The 23,138-nt window shown below is 43.1% G+C and overlaps 1 protein-coding gene across 16 annotated transcripts in view; it reads right to left on the bottom strand.

The window, feature by feature from the left end:
* Positions 1-23,064, bottom strand: part of TNNT3 (troponin T3, fast skeletal type) — a 30,100-nt gene extending 7,036 nt beyond the window's left edge. Inside the window, exons 1-13 of one of the 16 annotated variants that reach the window (XM_059849045.1) lie at positions 22,911-23,064; positions 18,233-18,267; positions 17,704-17,717; positions 17,033-17,050; positions 14,443-14,460; positions 10,611-10,625; positions 8,040-8,051; positions 6,449-6,469; positions 6,098-6,124; positions 2,371-2,389; positions 1,525-1,570; positions 599-715; positions 207-284 (exon numbers count right to left, since the gene is read on the bottom strand). In XM_059849045.1, coding sequence (XP_059705028.1) covers positions 207-284; positions 599-715; positions 1,525-1,570; positions 2,371-2,389; positions 6,098-6,124; positions 6,449-6,469; positions 8,040-8,051; positions 10,611-10,625; positions 14,443-14,460; positions 17,033-17,050; positions 17,704-17,717; positions 18,233-18,252 — 405 coding nt within the window. In that variant the 5' untranslated portion in view covers positions 18,253-18,267; positions 22,911-23,064. Of the gene's footprint in view, positions 1-206; positions 285-598; positions 716-1,524; positions 1,571-2,370; positions 2,390-6,097; positions 6,125-6,448; positions 6,470-6,832; positions 6,845-8,039; positions 8,052-10,610; positions 10,626-12,850; positions 12,866-14,442; positions 14,461-17,032; positions 17,051-17,703; positions 17,718-18,232; positions 18,268-22,910 lie in introns of all 16 variants that reach the window. The other 15 variants (XM_059849043.1, XM_059849046.1, XM_059849049.1 and 12 more) reach the window with 15 other exon arrangements.
* Positions 23,065-23,138: the final 74 nt, after the last annotated feature.

The following is a 23,138-nucleotide window of genomic DNA, read 5'->3' on the forward strand; positions in this document are numbered from 1 at the left end:
AGTTTCCCCAGCAGCCAGTGTCAGAGCAGGGAATGTGATCAGAGGAGTACATTGATGAGAATTAGCAACTCCTGTTTTCTGCTCTTGCTCTAAGAGAGCGGTCATTTCCCCTCTGAACTGGGGCAGGCAGAACCTGTAGTTTTTCTGTCTCTGGAGATCTCTCCAGTTGGATGCAGAGACAAGGAGAGGGAAGCAAAGACACTTACCGCAAGCCTTGCCTGACGCTCCTTCTCCTTCTCAGCCCGGATTCTCTGCTGCTCTGCTCTCTCAGCTCTGCGCTTCTCCTGCAGGGAGCAGTGGCAGAGGCAGTGCATCACCACCTTGGCTTTACCCCACTGCTACACCCCACTACCAAGAGCTTTGCTTCACTCAGTGAGCCACCTTCTCTCTTTCTAGAATGTGCAGAAAGGTCTCTTGTACAATTCTCAGATATAAAACAAGGGGCTGAGAGAGGGGACAGATGAGGGGAGAAGCCATTTGATCATGACTTGAACAGTCACTGTACATGACAGCACAGCTTTCTGTCAAAGCAGTTTCAGCTTCTCATCTGCAGATGATCTCTCAATCTAGTACAGGGAAATGCAGTACAAGGACTCACAATTCTCTCCTTGAGGGCAACCAGCTCTTCCTCTTCCTTTCTTCTGGCTTCAAAGTGGCTGTCAATCAAGGCTTGCAGTTCAATCAGGTCTTTGTTCTGCCTTTTCTTTTGGATGTCCTAGAAAAGCAGAGAAACTCATTAAGTCCATATTGCTCTTTTATTATGTCCTGGACATTACCAGCATCGTGCAATATACAGAGAAACAAAAGTGAAAAGTGTCTGTAGAATTCCATGGAAATCTATGGATTAATTTATATGGCTGTTGGTGCAATCTGACACTCATTCATGCAACAGTCAGGAGCTCAGAAGTGTAAAGAATCCAAATCTCCCATTTCTCTACACCATATTTTATCCCTTTTTATGGCTTTGCTTACACATCTATCTTTGCATATACTCAGCTGCTTCCACTTGGCTTTGTAATAGAAATCTTTACTAGAAAATATTCCTGCATTTTGGGCAAAGCAAAATTTCTGTGAACATTTTCAACACCAGAATTTCTTCATTTTTCTAGCAACTTCCTAGGAAGATATTTGACTCTCTACTTATTATTGTAATTTTAGCTAGTGTTTCTCAGCAACAGATGAGGGCCTGCAACTTTCAAGCCATTTGCAACACTGGGACAGAGGATCTGAGATCCCTAAAACACTTACATTCTCCTCCTTATAATGGCTTCAAAGATGCAAGGAGATAACAAAAAAAAAAAAAAAAGAAATACATAAGACTTTAGCTTAGTCACATTATCAGTGAATGCATTCAGTTTCAGAGAGTAGAGAGTAGCCTTTTGCTGAAATCAAATGGCAAATCAACCATACTTTTGTCTTTGCCTTTACCCTCAGCAGTATCCAATGCAGGAGGAGTTCTGTGGATTTGCACTCATGTATTATCAGGTACAAAGGACAAACACAGCCAGTCTCAGGAATACTTACATCAAAATCTACTTTCTCACCCTCTGGTATTTTAGGAGCAGTTAGTCTGCAGAGAGTCAAAAACAAAACAAAAAGAAAAGAAAAACAAAGGATTTTCATCTTAAAGAATATTCAGCTTTTTAAATAGCCTATCGTGCCCTGCCCTGCCCTCAGGAACCACACTGACAAGGAGGAATGTTGATGGAGATAGGGAAGGGTGAAAGAGCACATCAGTGGAAAACTACTCCAGAAAAGTCCTAAGGACCACTGTCCTTCCTGGAAGGTCATGCAGGACAGGGAGTTATCCCTAAAACCCCTCTTTATTCCCAAAGCCTGTGGTCATTCCCTACCACATGGAAAGATGTGCTTGTCTGTGAGTCTGCCTGTGCGGGGCTGTACACTCCACCCTGGGCAGCTGGCAGAGTGGGAAGGGAAGGTGCTGGGGCCCAGAGCCAGAAGGTCCATAGGAAACCTTAGTAAAGCTCAGCTCAGCCCAGCCCAACGTTTGCCACCCTTCCCATTGTCAGAGATCCTGGATGGAGAGGGCAGTTTCCCAGCCATAGACTATCACAGAGGATTTACTGTGGAGCTGCCTGTATTTTGGGGTATTGTGAGCCCTCTGCATCTCAGACAGTCCATGAATCCTCTGACTCTACCAGGAACAGGTCATAAGGCCCAGGCCAGTGATTGCTGCTAAGGCATCCTCTGAAGGAAGCAGCCCTCCGGGAAAGGCATGCAGGAGCAAACAGATGGATGTGCTGTGGGGCAGAGTTGGATAAAGGCTTCTGGTGGCCATTTGCCTATAGAGAATCTAAGGGCTTCTGCCAGATCAGGAAAATGATCCCTGGGTTTTGAAACCATACTTACTTTATTCTGGGCTTCTCCTCTGTATTTGGAAGGATGTAGCAAAACAGGAAGGGAAAAAGAGGAAGAAAGTTAAACCAACAGAGATCACGCCAGCTGCTGAAGTAAAAGCAGGGAAGGGAAATTTAATCTTAGGGGAAACATACAGAGAAACTGGTTAAATCTCAAGCACTTCCAAAATAAATACACACACACACACACCCCTTTTGCTAGGAGTGAATCTGTTTTTACCCTCGAAACAGAATTTGGCAGAAAAGAATCAAGAGACTGTGTAAAAGTCCCAAACGTAGCATCTGGAAAGCAGTGGTTTTATGTAAATGCAAAATGATTTTTCTCAAACCATACTGACCAAAGCTCTAAGGAGGCCAGCTGGGCTGGAGAGTAGAAGAAAGTGATGCCTTTTTCAATCAGCACTTTTTTTGTTGAAATTAACTCAAATTCACAATATCATATCTCAGTGATAACCAGGCTTCACCAGCTTTGTTCAAATACCTCACATGGAGGCCAGGAGGGGAAAACCTTTATGACACATGTTTTCTCCAAGTTCATTGGCTTCCAAGGCATCTTAGGGCACATGTCCCTGAGATACCTCGGTGCCATGGGCATGAAGCTTATTCTTCTGCACTGTGTGGTGCTCCTCAAACCCAGCTTGGAAAGGCCATCCTCTCTTAGCAAGCATCCTCTCCTGCTGAGGTACATGCAAACTTCCCATGGGCATTAATGGGAATGATCTTTCCATCTCCAGGAGAGGCATAATGCCCTGATAGGCAGGCCAAACCATCACAGAGACTGCCAGCCTGGGCCCTCTGGCAGAGAGAATTGTTCCCTTGCAAGTGACCTTTCCCTGTCCTTATGAGTTAATCACTTAACATTTGTGCTTGTGGTCAACTCCCCTCCCTGCTATTCTTTTTAAGCTTTAGTTGTTAACTCCAGTGCAATGCCAGCAAGTTCAGTGCTGTTACTCTCACAAACAGAAATAAATTAAACCTATGTGTTTATTCTGGCCCATTCTCTCAGAGACCCAGGTTGATTTCATAACCACACACTGCATTTGAACTTTCAGGGATGCTGACGGATTCTGTGGTACAAGACTCTCCCTGTGTTGGCTCAGTGGGAGGAACTGAGGTAAAAAACTCACAGCCTACTGAATCTGGTTAAAAAAAATAAATTGTAAAGTAAAAGTAAGAATAACCACTTCAGTAGCAGGTGCATGGACCCTATTATCAATATCATAATTCAGAAAGATATTAAATTTTTTTGAATGCTTGTTTTTATCCAGCAGTTTGGGGACTGATGGTGGAAATTTGGAATAGCAAATAGAAAAAAATAGGAAAAAGAAAGTGAAATATTATAAGAGGGGAAAATAGGAAAAAACTTACACAGGAAAAAAAATTTATTGAGGCAATCAGATGTAAGGGTGTTGGATAACAAAAAATTGAGACAGTGATTGGAAATGGGTTATTGAGATAATCAAGAGAAAAATGTGAGAGATGTGTAAAAGAAATCAGAAACCAACATTCCCTTTTTTTCACTCTTTCCCATACAAATTTCATTAGTGCCATTTTATGGGTAGACTTTTCTCATTTACTGCAAGAACACTGCCTGCCAAAACATATCTCAGTTGAGGCCTCCAGATGCCAGAGCAATGCTAAGAAAATAAACAGCATGTAATTACAAATGTGTTTTAGACTGCTCCACTATAAAGGAAGTCCCAAATCACTCCTGAAGAAAAATATCATTAGCCAACAGCGTGGTTTTGTATTCCTCCACTAATTTTTTTTTGTTTTGCTTTTCAAATAGCCAGTGAGCTTTTTAACATGTTAGTTAAATTGCCTTTTACCTGGAGAGAGGAAATGTAATTATAATTAACCAGTCTATCAGGTATGTTATTGACACAGGATTCCCTTTCTTCATGACATACCCAGATAATTTTCATAGACATTCCTGTTTGGCTTAAAGCTGCCAGTTAGTAACACTTCAAAGAGGAGAGGGAAAAAAGAATAGACAGGGAATAACTGGTTTTGTTTGTTGATCTTGGTTTCCAGGATCGACACCTGTCTGTCAATAACTGTGTGAATTTGGTTTCAGCTCCCACCAAATCAGCACTCCAACAAACAATTGTAAAAATGAAAAAATAAGGTTAGTTCTTGAAATAAGAAATTGTAGTTAGAATTCTTAAAGGTACCTCCAGAAAACCAGAAAAAGAGGTATTTTATTAAAAATTAAACAGTAAAAATAATCTATCCTGTGCAGTGCATAACCCAGCGTTTTTCCATACTATATGAACCAAAAGCAGTTCAGGGGTGGGATTTATTTTGAAATGCCCCTTCTTTCAAGACACCAAGTCAAGGAACTGGGCCAAAATTTGTTGACAAGCAGGAATTGTCATAGCAAATTCCTGTTCCTGTGGTGGATTTTGACTGACATTCCAGTCATTCAGACTGTGAGCCATGGAGCTGAGACAAAATCCCCACATAGAACCCTGCCAAAAGAAGGCAAGAGACACTGCAAATCCAAGTTCACTGCCCTGGTGATTAGAGAGCCTTTGAGTTTCTGGTTTCCTAAAGGCTTCGTGCAGAGAGAGGATACACCACCAAATTAGCACCACCCTGCTTGCTCCTGCCCAGTCTTTAGATATTCACACGGTGCTCTCCTTCTCTGGGAATCCATCTGAACTGCCTTTATTTCACTCAGAAATCCCTAAACACCCTCCCTTAATCCCACTTCTCAGAAGCAACATATCTAACTCACACTGTGTCCTTGGGAAAAAAAAGGAAATCGATATGCTATTAAAAATAAAAGAAAAGAATGAGAAAAAGAAAGAGAGGGGCTTGGGAAGGTCCTCAGGGTACTTCCCTAAATTAAAAAAGAAGCCTGAAAAGCGAGCAAGAAAATTAAAACAAAAGAACAACAACAAAAACCCTACAAAGGCAAAATTAAACAAAACAAGGAAACACAGAAAATGCAGGGTGTTTTCAAGTGACCTTGGGCTTTGTCTTTTGAAGCTGCTGACTTGGTGTTCTAGGGCTGGGGCGTTCAGGAAGAACCCAGTTACTTCAACAGCCTCTAAAACTCCATGAGAACTTTCTATATGCTTGAACTGGCTAAGTTATCTTCTACAAGAGCAACACTGACCCTGCACACATTTGGTACTTTCTTATGAGTCTTGTCCTTGTCTGTGTGCTCCAGCACCCACTCAACCAAGTATTACAACCAAGCTATATTTAGCTCCACCCATCTGAATAGATGTTTAATGTTTAGCACAATTGTAAGTGCATGGCTTAAGCAGAAGTTTACATTTCTGTAGATTCAGGCCTGGAGGCCAAGACCACCTAAGGCTGTGTGAGGGATGCATGTCTATTCAGGGCTCAGCTATATTTTCAAATATGCCACTATGATTTAAAAGAGTTTTTCCTGATTTTTTGGAGATAGAGATATTTTGCTGATGAGAGCTAGGACACAAACAGATTCTGGCTAAAAGACAAATCCAGAGCAAGCTTCTAGAGCTTGATTTTCACCATCTACTATCCTAATGAGGATGTAGAAGCTTCTCAACACACTAATGACTCCCCAAGGGTGATTGGATATGCACAGTGAGCGATTCTTTGCAGCAGAGATGTTTTGGCCCAGTTCCTGAATTTAAAATAAAGTGAGGAACAAAAACAGACACATAAAAGAGAGTGAGATGTTAGAAAGATGACTTTGTTGTCCTAAGACAACACTGAGCTACCATCATTGTATTCGCCTTCTTCATTGGCTGTAGGTTGGAGGACAAAAGAAAAAGAGAAGAAGCACAGCAGTCAATCCACAACCAGCACTGTTCTAAGAGCACTGTCCCCACTCCCTCCCTGTTATCCTGGGAACCTTGGACTCTCCAGATATGGAAAAAGAAGGAAAAACACCTTTTTGGTGATTTGACTTGGCTAACAAACATCCCTTTCTCCATGTTCATTGAAATCCTTCTAGAGAGATCATTTCCCTCCCATACTGTCTTTTCTCCTGAACAATGTCAGTTTTTTTGACACTGTTTCCCCAGCACTGAAAGAGAAAAAGGATGAGGGTCTGTAGGCACACCACATACCTTCCTCATGAGCTTCCTCTGCTGTTGTTGTGGTGCAAGCAGTGATGGAAAGACAGCAAATAGAAAAAAGAAAACAGAACAGTTAGTTAAAGCTCTTGGAATCCTGAGAAAGAGACCAGGGGAAAAAATCAAGGAATTAGTGGACTAAGGCAGGCAGAAAACTGGAGAGAATGTCAGAACTTGAAAATGCTGTAATGTTAAAGCAGCAGTAAGCACAGAGGTTAAAAGGAGGAGACAGCTGCAAATGATAATTGTGGTTAATGTTTGTTTCTCTTGTTTTCTTCTCTTTTACCAGCCCAGGACTCCTGTTCTCTCTCTCTCACGCACACATACACACTTTGGTGTTGCACCTAGGTGGAATAAACCAGAAGTTGTGTCACATACCTGGCTCATGAACTTCAGGTGTGAAGTGTCATGGAACAAGTTGCGATAGACAACAAGAGAATGAGAACAAGAGACCTGTTATTTCACACACCAAAAGAGCTTCTGAGCCAATGGGGAGAAGGGGCAGGGAGGAAAAGGGGAGCCAAGAATGAAGTTAAGAAGTAAAGAGGTAAAATATTTACATTTGAAATAAAACATAAAGAGAAGTCACAGAATAGGAAAGGTAAAAGGGGTACGATTTATGATAATAGTGCAGTGTTTAAAAAACACTTCTCATCATCATCATATGGCATAAAGCACAACCTGACAGCTCCGTGTACCGAGGTTTACCTTGATTGGAAATATGCACATGAACATATCCAGCACTCTCAAAGCACTATTGGACCCATCCTTTACTACAGCAGTATTTCAGCCATTTGAAATAAACAGAGTGTGGTTCAGAAACCTGCTGAAATACCTGCCATAACTCATCATCAACGTTCAGCCAACTTCCAAAGAAGCTCAGTTCCCTTCTAGATCTATGGCTCAGGCCATTTTCTTCCTTGAAGACAACACTGATGTCTGTATGAATGTACTGCTGTTCTTCAAATCCATTTGCAATGTAAAATTACAAACAGATTACTTCATAGGAAGAAAATGTTCATTAGAAGTCTGTGCAGGTCTACATGTCATTTTTCTGGGTTTTGGCAAAGCAGGAATAGATCAGCAATGTGAATTTGCAGAGCAGATTTTGCTTTTCAGCCATACACACACACACCACCAAATATTTTGCAAAGCAGGCATTAAAAAACCACAAACTCTCCTAGTGTTTATATTCCCCATATACAGTCAATGGGTCAAATTCTGCCCTGAGATTTTAAATAAATTCTCTCCTACAGGAAGAAATATTCATTCTCATATCACAGGGCAGAATTTAATGCATTCCACAAGGAGACTTTTTGCTGAGATATCCTTTCACAATAGCATATGTGTGTTCCCCCAGTTTCTAGTGAAATTTTCATGCAACAAGTAAGTTTCTTCCTCCTTACTGCTGATTACACTTTACTAAAAAAAATGTATTAAACCAAAATAGAACCACCCCAAAGGCATGCAAGTTATAATCCATCCTTAACTGATCAGTTGTTATTCCCTGTCACCTTGTATTCAGTTCTCACACACACCATCCCAGCAGACAGACACCAGGGAGTTTAGAAGTTAAATCACATACCTGGAGGGGGGGCTTCATTTAGTAGGATGTGTCAGGGGAAAAACACAGGAAAGGAAGATAAAATAATTAGAAATAAGTTATGCAGGAAGGGACCACCTCAAACTTTGGTAAGACTGGGTTGGAGGAGTATAATTTGCAGACCAAGTTATAGGGATGGACTGTTAATAAGAGTGGAAAAGGAGTGTAATTACAGTGGGGTATGAAGTAGATAGAAAGGAGATGCCATAGAAATAAAAGATAAAGGGAATTTGAATGTTGATGATTTGCAACAGTTTAAACCATGCGAATTTATAAACCGTGGGCAAGTGTAATAACACTGGTGATCCTTAAATTTGAAAGAAAACATACCCAAGAAGAGAGTTTTACAAGCATTTAGTGTAACCTAGGTTTCAGCTGCCCTTTTAGCTATCAGAGCTGGCATGAGGATGTGAGAGTTACTGAAGGAGGTACTGCTTTGGATGTATCCCTATGCCTGCATCCAAAGCTCCACCATCTAAGAACCTCTGCTAACAGATTCCAGGCTTAGCTCTGCAGAACTGGCAATGTTTGTGTCTGCACAGAGCTTGTCTTTGCTGCGAAGGACTGGAACTGCTTGAGTTTGTGTGCCAGAATCCTGCTGCAATCCACTCTCTGCAAGTGTAAGCAGCTTGGGTTTCTGCAGCTCAGGTACCCCCATAGCTCAGGGGCTGTGGGGTAATCACAGCCCTGAAAGTTTTCAGGGACACTAAAAGAGTTTGTTCTAAGGTTCTTAGATGGTGATCCTTCAGTTACAAACAATATTTATACTTTCCTATAGGGAAAATAAGTTTTAGGGAATTTCAAGAATGGATTGATTCTTCATGATTCTGGTATTCTTCAACATCTTCAAGTTCCTATGTACAGGAACACTTCAGATTAATACACAGGAATTTAGATGTCACAAACATGAGCTTAGTTAGGTGGAAGGAATCAAGAAGGAAAATGAAAGAATTAGAGCAAGAATTCCACATTAGCAACAACTATGACCTATGCAGGCCAAAGCTGTGACATAGAAGATGTGGTAGGCAGAGACAGCATTAATAACAGAGAAACTAATAATCATGCAGTTACATGAAAAGCTGGGACAGTCTCATTCTAGCATAAAAGTTTTTTTGTTAAGTTTGTTATATTTACATTCTCTTTTGGTTTTATTGTGCTTTATGTTACAGAGGGAAAAGAAAGCATGGGAAGGCTGTGGTTATGGCTTTATTTTGTATCATATTGTGTTAATACCTTGTGTTTTGCACAAATTTCAAGCTCATACACATCTGTCAATGCTGGAGAACTAGCTGTCAAGTAGCGAGTAGCAGTTCAATAAATATCATGGAAGAGAGGTACAGAGGCAGGCAAAGCAGCTCTGATGGAGGCAATGACCTTTAGTCGTGCAAATCAAAGTCAGAAAAACCTTAGGTGCAGATTAAGAGACAAAAATGAATGAGATTAAAAAGAGAAGGATGTGAAACAAGAAGCGATGAGAACAGGAGAGACATGAGGAGCAGTGAAGAGATGAATGTTGAAGTATTAAGTCATGTAAAAATCAATCTGCTTTCACCTCACTCCAGCCTTGGCAAAAGCACCAGTCTGCTCTGAACTAAGGAGCTGGTCTCCCTCTGTGGACAGCAGAGGAAAATAGCTGGGCTGGGAGGCTGCTGAGATGTGACTACTTTAGTAAAGCTACTCCAAATGGCACAGAATAATTTCCACAGACAGTTTAGAGGACCCTGCAAGTTCAGTTTCTGTTTTCCCAGGTAATGACCATTATAACATTCCCATACGCACTGTGAGGATGGCTCCAAGTCCCGTAAGTACCTGTTATTACAGCTCATACATTGAGATGTTTGTCTACAAAAAATGTTACTACATTTTTCATGCAGCAGTTAGCTCTATCCTCATTATTATGCATCACAGAGTGATGAGGAAATTATGACTGGTCAAAGGTGTGAGGAAGCTGCAAGTTACAGTTGATCGTTAATATTTGATTTTTATGTTTACTTCCACCGTCTTTGAATTCCTGAGTATAATACTAGAGTTACTGTTAAAATTTTCCAACATAAATCAGAGTTCCAATTAAATTTCAATATTTCAGAACTCACATAGCTGAGATTTTAGTTAAAAAAAAAATAGAAACGTTTCACAGTCATAAAGGCTGCAGAGATATTAACATCTCTGGTACAAAACTTTTCCACTTTTTGCCTTGTGGCAACTTCTTATTCCAGATTTGTTCTTGCATTACACTATATATACCCCACATTATCCATAAAGGCAATGCTTCAGAAGCATCTAAAATAGAATTTTCATTTCAAAATTTGGAAATCTTCCATAAAGGAGAGAGGGGAAAAAAGTTGGAACAAAATGTTTTAACTAAATAAAAACCATAATTTTCAAAAGCTGTCAACAAAGTGTTCCTCTTTTTTTTTTTTTTTTTTTGGTTGAAAAGTTTCCATTTTGTCCCAATTCAGCACATGACCCAGTTGTGAAACTGCCAAGTAGAATTGAATTTCCAGCACACAATAACCCTTCAGATTGACGCAGAGGAATTCAGAAGTCACATACCTGGTTCATGGACTTCTTTAAAAGGGAAGTAGCAGGGAAGGAGATGCAAAGAAAGATAAGAGAATTAGAGCAAGAAACAGAGGATAATTAAAAACCCTTACACTTTCCTTTGCCAAGGTGGTGGAGGCAGGGTTAAAGGGATAAAAACCATTAATAAGATTAAGTGAGAAATAGAGGGCACATGTGAATGTCAATTAGAATTGTGGAAAGGAAGGGTTGTTTCAATATAAAAATGCAGATGTCTAACATATCTATTCATAATGTCATAAATCAAATGCCACTGTAGCCTTTGGCTGACAAAAACATGACTTGTATTTAAATTAAGTCCATTACCCATAAGTTTGAATGTGCAAAAAGGGTATAGACAACCTGCTCTTATTCATGTGCATAGAAATCCCAGCCACTGTGGAAATCAATGGGCTCTGAGGAGCTGGCATTGATTTCCTTGGTGCCCAGGATTTCACCACTGGTGCATAGGGCTGCACTCCAATGTGGGTGGGTGAGTACGAGCATGTTACTGCTCCCAACCTGCAGGATAAAACATCCCATGGAAGCCTGGCTGGGCAAGCAGAGAGGGGCAGGCAGAAGGGTAATTGAAAGGTAAATGGGTTTGGGCTGCCAGGCTGATGCTTTAAGAAGCATGACCTTTTATTTTGCCAATCACAGAGATTGTCTTACCAGATCTGGACCTTAATTCCGGTTACAAAATCAAGTAAAAATACAGCCCTGCCACCCCCCTTTTTGCCTAATGCACATTAACCCAGAAACACCCCCAATAGTTCTGGAAAAAGCACACACTACATCTTTTCTCAAATACGCTCCAACCAAAATGATGGCACTTAGTCCAATCCTTACCCCAACAGTAAAAACTAGGTGTGACACTTGTTGAAACGCTCATGACTTTGGGTGCAAGTGTCCCCACATCTCCATACACTGCTGCAAAAGGGAGCTCTGTCTCTGTGCAGTGGCAGGGGAACTGGGGAAGAGGTGCACCCCGCTGAGGGACACAGTGTTGCCTGTGGACACGGCTGTCCCACCTCTAACCCTGGGGCGGGGCTCAGAGGAAATGGTTTGAGGAGCAGTACCCCTGTACCAACTGGTGTCCTTCTGAGCAGCCTGGCTATAGACATCTGGTGCTGGAGAATGCATAAGCAGTGCCCAGCCTGTGCCTCAGGCATTGTTTTCAAATAGCAGTCAGTACTCATTACTCATCACACCGTGGATCCTATGAGAGCAAAGCAACCGTGCAGAGGATATTTTTTGCATCGGCTCATCTTCAACCACCTCCAGAATTCCTGCATGAGTTACTGCTCCAGACAGAAACAGAGGAATTCACAAGTCATGGCACATACCTTCCTCATGAGCTTTAGCGTGTGGGAAGAGTCACAGAGCAAGATGCAAAGGAGATGAGAGCGTTAGGAGCATCAGAACAGATTTTCACTTGGGCAAAATGGAGGGGGAGGGAAAGACTAAGAATACGTTGCAAGGAAATAAAATGAGTATGGATACTAAAAGCAGTACTGGAAGGGAGGGTGCAAAAGGTCTGAGATATTAGAAACATAAAGCTGATTTAAGCAGCCATATCAGATTGCATTTGTCTTACACAGCCATTCCTGCAGTCCTGCCCAAAGCCAGGAGCAGCACTCTGTTTCATAACCCTGATGCTTGCCCAAGTGGATTTACAACCTGAGGCCGGCAAGTTTTGGGTAGCTGCAAGTACTGCCATGAAACAGTGGCCTAGAAACTCCATTATATGAACAAGAATACCATCTTCAATAATTTGCAAAGCTGAAGCATCAAATTTATCACCATTTGCTTTATACCACAGGGCTGAAAAAAAGACGTGTGGAAAGGCTATTGTAAGAGTATCAGCCAATCATGAGCATTTCTGCATACAGTCTGCAGGCCAGATCCACCCCAAATAGTCCAAAACAAGCCTGCCAAGGAGACCCAACCAATCTCATAGTAAAGACTTTTCAACATTCATTCTTTTAAGAGGTTTACATTTCCCAGTACTTTACAAGATTTTATTTCATGCGACAGTTACCACGTACATCAACAGTACATTCAATGTCAAGACAGAACATGATGGCAGACAGTACAAAAAACAAAGTATTGGCAAGTTTTGTCTGTATTAATATGCCTGTTTGTAACTCCTGCTTCCTTTTGCCATCTTATGGTTTGCTGGCTAAGCCAAAGCTTACTCTTAAAGGCAAGAATTCAGGAGTCGTGTCACATACCTTCCTCCTGAGCTTCTTTAGGTGTGAACAGCCACGGGACAGGATGCAAAGGAACATTAGGAGAAATACATTATTACATGAGCTGAAATAGGCTGAAAACCTTTCATAGGCTGAAAATTCTGCTCAGGGGGAAAAGTTTTATCCCAGTAAAGAACATGCTAATGGCCAGAAGGGGAAAGGAATTTGTGGCTGGAAGACAACTTCCCTTCATGTGAAGGGAAGAAGAAAAAATATATCAGACAGGGGAAATCTCACAGTAAGTTCAAATATCACGTGCTGGAATTTCTCTCTGGTTCCAGTTTTAGAGGACAGCTCCTGCCCTTGCCCAGATGGGCTTTATGGTGAGCCCTGCACGGGGCAGGGGTGGCAGAGGCCAACTCTGCCAGACCTCGCACGGAGATTATTCCTGCGTGTTCCAGCAGCAGAGCCCGTCACAGAGGGAATGTGGAAGCAAAGACAGCAGAAGCAAAATGGCAAAGTAATTGGTACTGCTCCTCTTGCTCTATCCTTGAGGCCCCACCACCACCACCAAGGAGACAGCAGGGAGCAGTTTGGAAGGTGATGGCACATACCTGCTGGAGGAGCTTCGTCAGGAGGGATGTGGCAGGAAGCAAAAGCAATGAGATGGAAAATGAGAACAGTTAGACTAAAGAGTGTGTGAATGCAACAGAGGGTTTAAAAAAAAAAAGCACAGATGTATGAAATAAGGAAACAGATGAGGAGATGGAGACATGTGACTAGAGCACACACAGATACAAGAAATGTAAAACCATCTGGACCTGGATGCTGTAAAAACTCTGCAAACTGCTCAGAGTGGGTCTATCGTGGCACTACAGACAGGTTTACCCCCGTTTAAAGTATGCCCACAGCACAAAGCTTTGCAAATATGGAACCAACACACCCTTTGGCTCCTTGCACCTGGAGCACCACATCCCAAACCTCTCGAGTGCAAAGGGTGAGTTTCTGTTCCAGCCCCTCTTCCACCCTGTCTGTCCCACCTTGCCAATGTGGGGAGCCAGCTGGGGTTATTTGCCAGCATCTACATGGTTATCATTCTGCAGTATTATGTATATTATATATCATATGTTATAGCTTATAAACTGATATATTTTATACATAATACATTATAGCATATGTACTATATAACATAGGGCTAAGCACATATTTTATCACAGATGGATTTTGACTTCAAAATTCATCTGATCATGATCTGCCAAGCTATGTAGGAGAAACCAGTTGACACCTGATAGATAGTCTTTCTAGCCAGACCCCAGATATTCCATGGCACACAAATACCCAGGGCTGAAAATCAGCCCCAGAGCAGGTTGTGTCTTGGATAAAGGGATAGTATTCATATTTTCTGTGCTGCTTCCTCCCCAGAACTGGAACAGATGTGTCTGCACAGATAGTCAGGGATGTGGGGTACCCTTAGTGAAATTTGTACAAGGATCAAGAAAATCCCTCTGCCTGCAGATAGTTTGTCCCAGCATCTTTCTCTTGTCTCTTGTTTTCTTCTATCACCTTGCAAAGTCGAGGGGCACATCATCCTGCTGGTGCAGGAACCAGCAGGGCTGAGATGCTGCTTCACCTACCTTCTTCCTGAGCCTCTTCTGTGGGTGGGAAACATCACACAGCAAAAGAAATGGGAGGAGAAAAATTAAAACAGGAAATATGTTATTGGAACATTCCTGAGGTTTGCCAAGCTCCCAGGCCGTTATGGGTAAGAGTACACAATGACGGAGTTACAGGGTGAAAGAGAATTAAAAATAACATTTTTATGGGCACATTATGGGGTTATAAATGTTACTGGAATATGGGAATATGACCACAAGTGAAAACCACATAAAAAGGCACCCAATATGTTATTCTTTATTAGAGCTGGCTAAAATACCCTAAACCCAACTTTTGGTGAATTTTTAACCAAAAATAAAACTGTTGCATTTCTTTTGCTTTACATTTTTTTCTCATATGGTTAAAATTTTTCACCAACATTTATCAATTTTTGAAATTTCAAAGAAATTTATTCCTGAATTTTCCCCAATGAATATAAATTTTGCAGGGTGTTTCCCTCCCTTTAAAATACTCATTTTGAAACCATTGTGCCAAAAATAAGCCAAACAGCTCAGTATACAAAGTGCAATAAAACAAATAAATATATGTTTGCTTTCATACACATATATGCATATACACATATATATATTTATATTTATGTGTGTATATTATATACATTTTTATGCATATATCAATGCATTTTATTTCTTTCATATATACAAATGCTTCAGTTTGTTTTTTTTAAAAAATAAATAAAATAATTTTTTAAAATAAAACGGGCCAAATTTCCTGCCAGCTCAATAAACAACATCAATGTCCGCTATTGCATTGATGTCTGTGGCTCAAGACAGAGTCCTGACACTGGGTGTGAAATATTTGCTCTGGATTTCTTTACACACATTCTCCCTCCACACTGAGAGAGAAAGAAAGAAGAAGCCATGTCACATACCTTCTTCCTGAGCTTCAGGTGGCAAGTGTCATGGAACAAGAAGCAACAGCAAGCAGGAAAATGAAAACAGAAAACTGTTAGAAACTGGTGCTGGGGTGAGCTAAGGCCTGGAGAAAAAAGGGGGTTAGAAAGTGATGGAGAAAAGTTACATGGAAAAGAAATGGATGACATCAGAAAGAGACACAAAGGTCAAGCAAAAGTATGGAGCAAAGAGAAGATACACCTCAGAGGAGCCAGTCATGCAGATTAAAAAGAAATTCACCTGCCTATTAATGTCATATCAGTCATTAAATTCTTGAAAACAAAAAGTAGGCAGTTAGGGAAGAAAGGAGAAAGGAAAAAAAATGCTTTTCCTTTAAAGCCTTCCTTTAAGGAAGGCTTGTCTGTAGGAGCAACACCCTTCGCTTGCTCTTTTGACATTTGACAAGACGTAAAGGATGGAGCATGAAAAATGCCTTCAACCTTCCTGGCTCTGCCACTCCATGCAGGACCAGAGAGACAGATGATGACTGAAGGCAGCTTTACAACCTATTTAGTGTTTCTATTTTATTTTTCTTTTTTTTTTTTTTGAGCCCTTGGTCCCTTCAGAAGCAATGCCAGGGGAAATAGTTACTTAAGGCTGATGTACCTCATAGCAGTAGCAGAAACTAGTCTGACCATGGCCACAGCTGCACCTCTGTTCCCACCACCACTGATGGGAATTTGCCTGTTGTAGCAACTTGGAGGAATCCATTAAAAAAATAAAAATACAAATAAAAAATTTTTTAAAAATTAAAAAAAAAAAAGCGCTCTGCTGTGTGTAAATCCCCAAAATGGACATTTCTACACAGGGACAACTCTCTGTCTCTGAGCTGGTCCCTCCATGTGCAAATATTCCACCTCCAGTAAAGGAGGTTCAACCCTTAGAAGATGCCTTAGGCACTAAGGGCAGGTCCTGGGAGAAATTCCAAGAGTTTGGCCCTTAGCTCTGTTCCAGACACCTTGGGAAAATGAAGGATGACAACTGGCATCTACACTTGCCTGAACTGAAGCCAGTGTGTCAAAAGTGCCCAGCAATGACAGTGATACATCTCCAAATTATCTTATCCCTGCTGCCTACAAAAGGTGAAACAACTTGGGTGAGAAGGGTTTTTCATGCTCCATCTTTCCAGATCAGCACTCTGTCTCTCACAGCTTGTCAAATTACATTTTGCCAGCTAAAGGCATGGTAAGAAACTTCATCTTTGCCAGTTGGTTCTCTGCCTTGCCTTTTCTGTCCTCAGCAGTGCCCTGTCAGCTGCTCCTCAGGAGCTGGACAACCTGCTCTTCTTTTCAATTTCAAAATTTAAATGCAATCTGTGGACACTGCCAAAATGAGAATGGCAGGATTTCACCAATGAAATGTTTTGGGGGCTCTGCACCAGTCCCTGTTCTGAAAAGTTCCAAGTTTATGGACAGATGAGCCCCCAGCTTGTTCACCATCCCCTCATACAAATACTGCGTTTCACTGTGACATGAAGGCTCTACACATCACAGCCCCAAAAATCTTGATTGTTTTTTTTTTGTTTTCCAACTGGTTTACTGATCAAGTGTTTCAGATCGCCTTTAGCAGCAAGCACCAAAGAGAAGGGTGAAATGTAGACAAGAGAAAAGCAGGACCAAGAATCAAAGAAAGATAAATTACGTTCCGCTTTTTTTGTTACCTTCTTCTTCGTACTCCTCTGCATTGAAATGGGAGAGGGGGAAAAAAGCAGACAAATCAACCATCAGCCTTGACACATCAGTAGGACATTACCCATGGCAGAGCCCTCTGTGCTCACAGGGATGCCGGGCAAGATGGTTTCTGAGAGGCCACTTGCAAACCAGCACGTCAAATAACAGATTAAATTACTTTGAAAATAAAAAAAGGAGAAGAAGATAATAAAAGTACTGGATTTTTCCTTGGGCAATGGAAACTCAAGGTTAGACGTGCATTAGAAGGGAAAAGGTACCAGAGAGGGCCTCTGAATATAAGAAAAATGTCTATGTATATTGCTTATAAACATTGTGGGGATTTATGTTCTAAAACCAGAATAGATTACCCATACAGAAGCTTCAAAATAAATTGCCAGCAGATGGCAGTGCCCTTACAAAAAAACTAGCAGCGTCCCCTCCCACCAGGGCATCAATTTGGGGCTGAAGCCCCACGGGCTGCCTGCAGCACGGACACGGCCAGGGTGCTACAGGTATTGCAAAAAACCCCAGAAGCTGGTGACAGTCAGACAGACAGAAGCACAAAAAAGAAACTTCAGATTTGTCTAATCATACCAGCTGACACAGCCAGCAAATGTTGCAGGCTTGCACAGGAGAAATTACAGATAGATTTAAGACTTACCCTCTCCTTGTTCCCTGTGAGAGAGGAAAAAAGGATATTGAAACGAGGTAAGTATTTCTCCCGCTCTATACTGATGTCAAGCTTTAAACCATACACTGAAGCAACCCAATGCAATGTTGCCTAAATTCTGTTGTCTGCAGGTCTGTCCATGACTCCTCTGATCCCATGACTGCCCTAAATCTCCCCTCTGTGCTACTGATGCAAAAATGTCAAATGATCCCATTGGGTTGGGTCATACTACTCTGGATTTGTTAAACCAAGGCAGAAACCACTGCAGTGTGGGTTCTCCGGCCCCTCCTCCAGGAGCAGTGCCACAGCCACGGAGGGCAGGCTGAGTGGGGTGGAGGTGTTTGGAGAATGTCCTCTGTTGGACAGAGAGGGGTCTTTGATGCTCTGAGTCAAGATGCTCCTTCTCCACTGCCCCAGGGGGCTTCAGGCTGAGCACAGAGCAGCACCCTGCAGGGATGCCCTGGCTCTGCTGTGCGGAGCCAAGCTGAGCAGATAAACAGGCAGACAACTCTCTACTTACACTTCCTCGGTATCAGACATGTTGGCAATTAGTTTCTAGACAAAAGAGAAGAAAAGGAAAACAAACAAGAAAAAGAAGAAAAAAGGCGTTATTAGTGAGTGCACTTCATAAAAAAATACCAAGGCAGAAGCAGATGGATTGACATTCGAGGACAAAAAAAGCCAAGCACCTGCTTTCCCACACACCAACCAGCTCCCCACCAACACTGACATTTTGGGAGAAGCACAAACCTTTGCCACCCATGTCAGAGGACAAAGGGTGGCCGGGGGGTGCAGAAAAAGATTATCTGGAAAGATATATCCCATCAATTCATCTGCCTCCCACAGGCAGACCCAGGGGCTGCCCAGTCCCAGCTTTGAATTACAAAATCCCCAGAGCTCAGGGAGACAGGCAAGGCCAGGGTGTCCTCCTGCACCCATCTGACATTTCCATCGCTCCAGCAAGATCAGAGGAATTTTTCCTTCTTTTGTGCCACCACAGGAGGGAAGGTGCCAGCTCCAAAGCCTCAGTCAGTTACAAAAATAACTGAAACTACCAATAAACCTATAGATAAGTACTTATTTGTCAGCACCCAAAAGTGTGTCTGGTTTATACAACTGATGAGTGAGCAAACAATAACCTGATGATTAGTTTAAGATGAAAACCAGCCACATGCCTAGTTAGGCAGTTCCCATTGATATAACCATTTCTGTGTAATGCAACACTGGCTTTCCTAACAGCATCAGCTGCCCTGAGGCCAGGGGAGAAGATGAGGAAAGGCCCCTTTCTCCAAATCCTCAGCAGATCTTAAATTAGAAAGCCAGTCTTCTCCTTGCTGGCCCCAAACCTGACTTTCATGACTTCGTTATTCAGCTGATATATGAGAGATGTCTTGAAGGAGCAGGTGGGCTGACTTAGGTTCAAAAGGAACAACTGCAGCTCAGCAGCTTTCTATTTCAGAGGAAGGCAGTAATCCCCCAGGCTCCAACCCTGCCCTATAAGGGATTCTCTCCATTCCCCAGCAATGACCTTGGGCACCATACGTTAACATCAACAGGATTAAAAACCCCCATGTTGCAAGGAGAGATAAACAGCCAAGATTTTTTCTTCTAGTTCCTCATTTATTCTCTTTCAGAAACCCAGCATTGCCCTGGAAGTCGTGCTAGCAGTGTCTGTGTTATGACCTGAACTGGGGTGCTGGATGGGAGGGGTATTCTACTGGCAGGTCACATGAGATTTGGGTTCAGTGGTCTCTTGGTCCCAGGCTGCTTTTAACTTCATAGCTGTGTTTGCAACAGCCATCCCAAGGATGACTCTGAGGACTCTACCAGGCAGAGGGAACAGGGGGAATTTTGTGTTTGGGAGGAATTTTCTGCTCACCAATTTACACTGCTTCTTCTGTTAATTACTTGAATGCTACAACACTGCTGGTCTCGCTCTCCTGCTCTTTTCAGTTTAGATTTCATAAAATCTTCAGGATGAAGATTTGCACTTGCTATCTCCTCAGTGGCTAACATGTTAGTAGTCTCATTTCAGCCTTCAAAAATTATTCAAGCTATTAGTAGTAATGCTTGACAGCATGTTGGTTTAAGCAACAGGACAGCAGAGCTTCTCCAGGCAAAAGCCTGCAGAGGGAACCTGCCTAATGCCCAGCTGTTGGCTTCTTCCAAAATACATGTTCTGTAAAGATGCAGGGCAATGGCCAATCCTCCCATGGATTAAGCCTTTATAAATGCAGCTTTCCTTCTTCCCAAGGTGAAGGATTAAAAAAAAAAATAAGAGGACTTTTAAAAGGCTGTGGGCTGAAGTCCTCTCTCTAGTAAGAAGAAGAGTAATACCACTAAATGGTGAAGAAATCAACTTGAGAACCCTCTGTGTGCAGACAGAGAGTGTCTGCTCAGTGCAGGGCAGGCACGTAGCGCAGTGCACGCTGTTCTTTCCAAGGCAATTGAAGTCAATGGGAGCCTTTGCAATCAGGCTTTCCATTAGCAGTTATTGGAATGAGCTCATCTCGTCTCCAATTTAGCTCTAAGGACATCTTGCTGAGAGTTGTCACACTGGCTGTTCCCCTGCCCCCTTCCATATTTGTTAATCCAAGCGCTGCAAATGCGAATGGGATTTTGCATGGCATCTGTCCGTGTGCTATAAAAGCAGAGGGAGAATGCCAGCATCCCTAGCACCATAAGATTCCAACCCTGAGGGGATTTCTTGGCCCCAGATAAAATGAATTAATAACAAGTGCATTGGCAGACTCTGAACAAAGATGAGCCAGATGCAGGAAGCCATAGGTAAGGGCAGGGGGGACAAAAAAATCCAAGGGAAGATCACTGATTTCAGCCTTGCAAGGACCAAACATTCAGCCAGGTTTGGTCTCTGTCAAGAGAAGCTAGCATTTACAGCAGTACCTGACTGCCACTACCATGGCTGGAAAGATAAAAAGGTTTAGCTTCAAGAAGAGCAAGGTGTCTGTCCACTTCATGGCATTCAAAAGCCATCTGGTCCCTTAAAGCCAGGGGCAAAATGCAGACTGGCACAGCTACAGCCACCAAAGACTAGAAAGGCTCTTTGATGCCCAGCACTACCCACATAGCCATCAAAGCAGCCAGGAAAATTGGACTATATTTACATCCAAAAGGCAATAAAGAAAGCAATCTGTTAAGAGCGGCAGTTTTTGCAGTTAGGATTAAGTCTGCCCGAAGGCAATGGAAAGTCTCCAGCTGGCCCGGGATTAGCCTTTGGTGGAAATTACTTTACACACAGCAAATGCAGCCCAGGATTAAGGCTGTTAGCACCTTCAGGCAATAATTGGCCTTTGTTTGTATAGTGGCAGAAAAATGGATTCTGGTCTTGACTGAGGTTTAAGGATGTAATAAAATCAATTAGTTAATACTGCCCACCCTTTGGAAGGAAATCAAAACACATGGGAAAGTTTCACCAGACAGAAAACTTCCTGCCTGCTCCCACCCCTTAAAGGTGAAAGCAAAGGTTATTCTGCATTTTGCTGAAGCCAAGCAGGTCACTGGAAGGACAAATACACCAATCCTTAGCCCCAGATGGGCAGGAATACCATGTCCCTTTTGGCCCCAAATGCTCCTGGCCTCAGCTGAAAGAGCAGAGCCAGCACATCCCAAGAAGCCTCTTAGCAGCTGAGAATGCACCCGGGAGGGGGAATGGGCTGCCTTGCACCTCCAGGCCGTCCCTGGAAATAACCCACCCATCAATCATCCCCTCCCAAGCCAGGCCATACAAGGTAGGCAAGGTGGCAAGAGCCACATGGAAAGGGGGCAGCACAGAAGTGGCCATGCATGGGCAATGGGACCTGGCAGGGACAGCTCTGGGGCAAGGGCTGGGGCTATGATCCACCAAGCACCACACAGCCACTCTTCCCAGCAGCAGCCACTGCAAACCCACTGCATGGATTTTTTCATATACATACTTATATTATATATAATACCTATCTCTTTTGATATGATATCTAGTAAATATATAAACATATGCAAACACTTCTCTCTAATGCTGGAGTAGCAAGACTCCAGCACTGCTGCAGGCTCATAGCAAAATCCCAACTCCCTGTCCCAAAATGTACCCTTTATCTTGGTCTGCAGGGTAGTATGAGCTGTCTGATCCCTGCAAGGGGTTTTCTAGGGATAACAAAGCCAAGGCAGAGAACAAAAAGCCAATGACTGTGCCCAGCTTACATCCCCTGCCTTTCCCTGGTCTTAGAATCACCAAGGTAGGAACAGACCTACAAGATCTTCCAGTCCAACCATGCACCAGGCACTCCCACTGTAACCCCTAAAGCACTCAACCAGGTGCCTCTTGAACATCTCAGGGACCCCACCACCTCCCCGAGTCTTGCCCCCCTGAGGGATGGCTGCCTGCCCTGGCAGTCACCTACAGCCTCACTGGAGCTCCCCCCCATCAGCAGCACAGCTCCCACCCAAATTGCTGGCCCCAGAGTCACCTGTGCTGGTGTCCCTCCTGCCCTTGTGGGATACCCACCACCTGACAGCAAGAAGCGAATCCAAGAAATATAAATATGGTCATGGAAAACTTTCCACTCTCACAGAAAATGAGAAAATTGAGAGAGAAATTCCTTGTGTGTGCGGAGGGGCAGGAGGAGGGGGTTAAATTCAGAGTGGTGATGGGATACTCTTCATGTTCATGACTTCAAACTCTTTCACTTTGCTAGCCTGACCATGCAAGGCTCACAATTTTCTCAATTCCTGTGGGAGGGGACAGTTTTCCATGGCCCCATTTTTTCCCCCAGATGTCCCTCTAGACCTACAGCCCTTTTCATCCACAGAAGCTCCCCGATGCTCTGCCCTTCATGCCTCCTGCCTCAGCCATCCATTTCTCCAGGTGACAGAGCAGGGAAGGTCAGCACTTTCTTCCTGCTGCTTGAGGGAACTTTCCCTGATTGCCCCAAGAGACAGCAATTTCCAGTCCCAAATCTTGCTTTGGAAGGATCTATTGTCCCACTACTCATCCTTGAGACTTCAAAGCACCCAAACCTCCGTGGGCAACGTGAGACTTGTGAGATGCCCAACTAAAGCTCAGACCTTCAAGTGCCTTTTCCTTAGGGTCCTGCATCAGATCCCAGATCCTGTGGACCCCAACCCTCCCCTGGTGCTTCTCCATTCAAACCAAGGCTCATCCCTCCTGTAGTGTTGCTCCCCTTGCCAGAGATCCCACTTACCTAGAAGGAGTGGAGAGAAGCACCAAGCTCCTGTCGGAGGGGACGGGCAGGCTGGGATCTGCGAGCGTCCCAAGGTGATGCAGCTCTCAACTTATGGTGACATTTGATCGTTTGGAAGAGCTGATTGGCCCCAGGCTCCCTGTGCTGGGCAGGGAAGGGAGCAGGGATGGGCGGGCAAGGGGTGAGATGGAGGGGGAAGCAAGGGAAGGGGGAAAAAAAGGTCATACC

This window comes from Haemorhous mexicanus, chromosome 6 (assembly GCF_027477595.1).
Source record: "Haemorhous mexicanus isolate bHaeMex1 chromosome 6, bHaeMex1.pri, whole genome shotgun sequence".
Lineage (NCBI taxonomy): Eukaryota > Metazoa > Chordata > Aves > Passeriformes > Fringillidae > Haemorhous > Haemorhous mexicanus.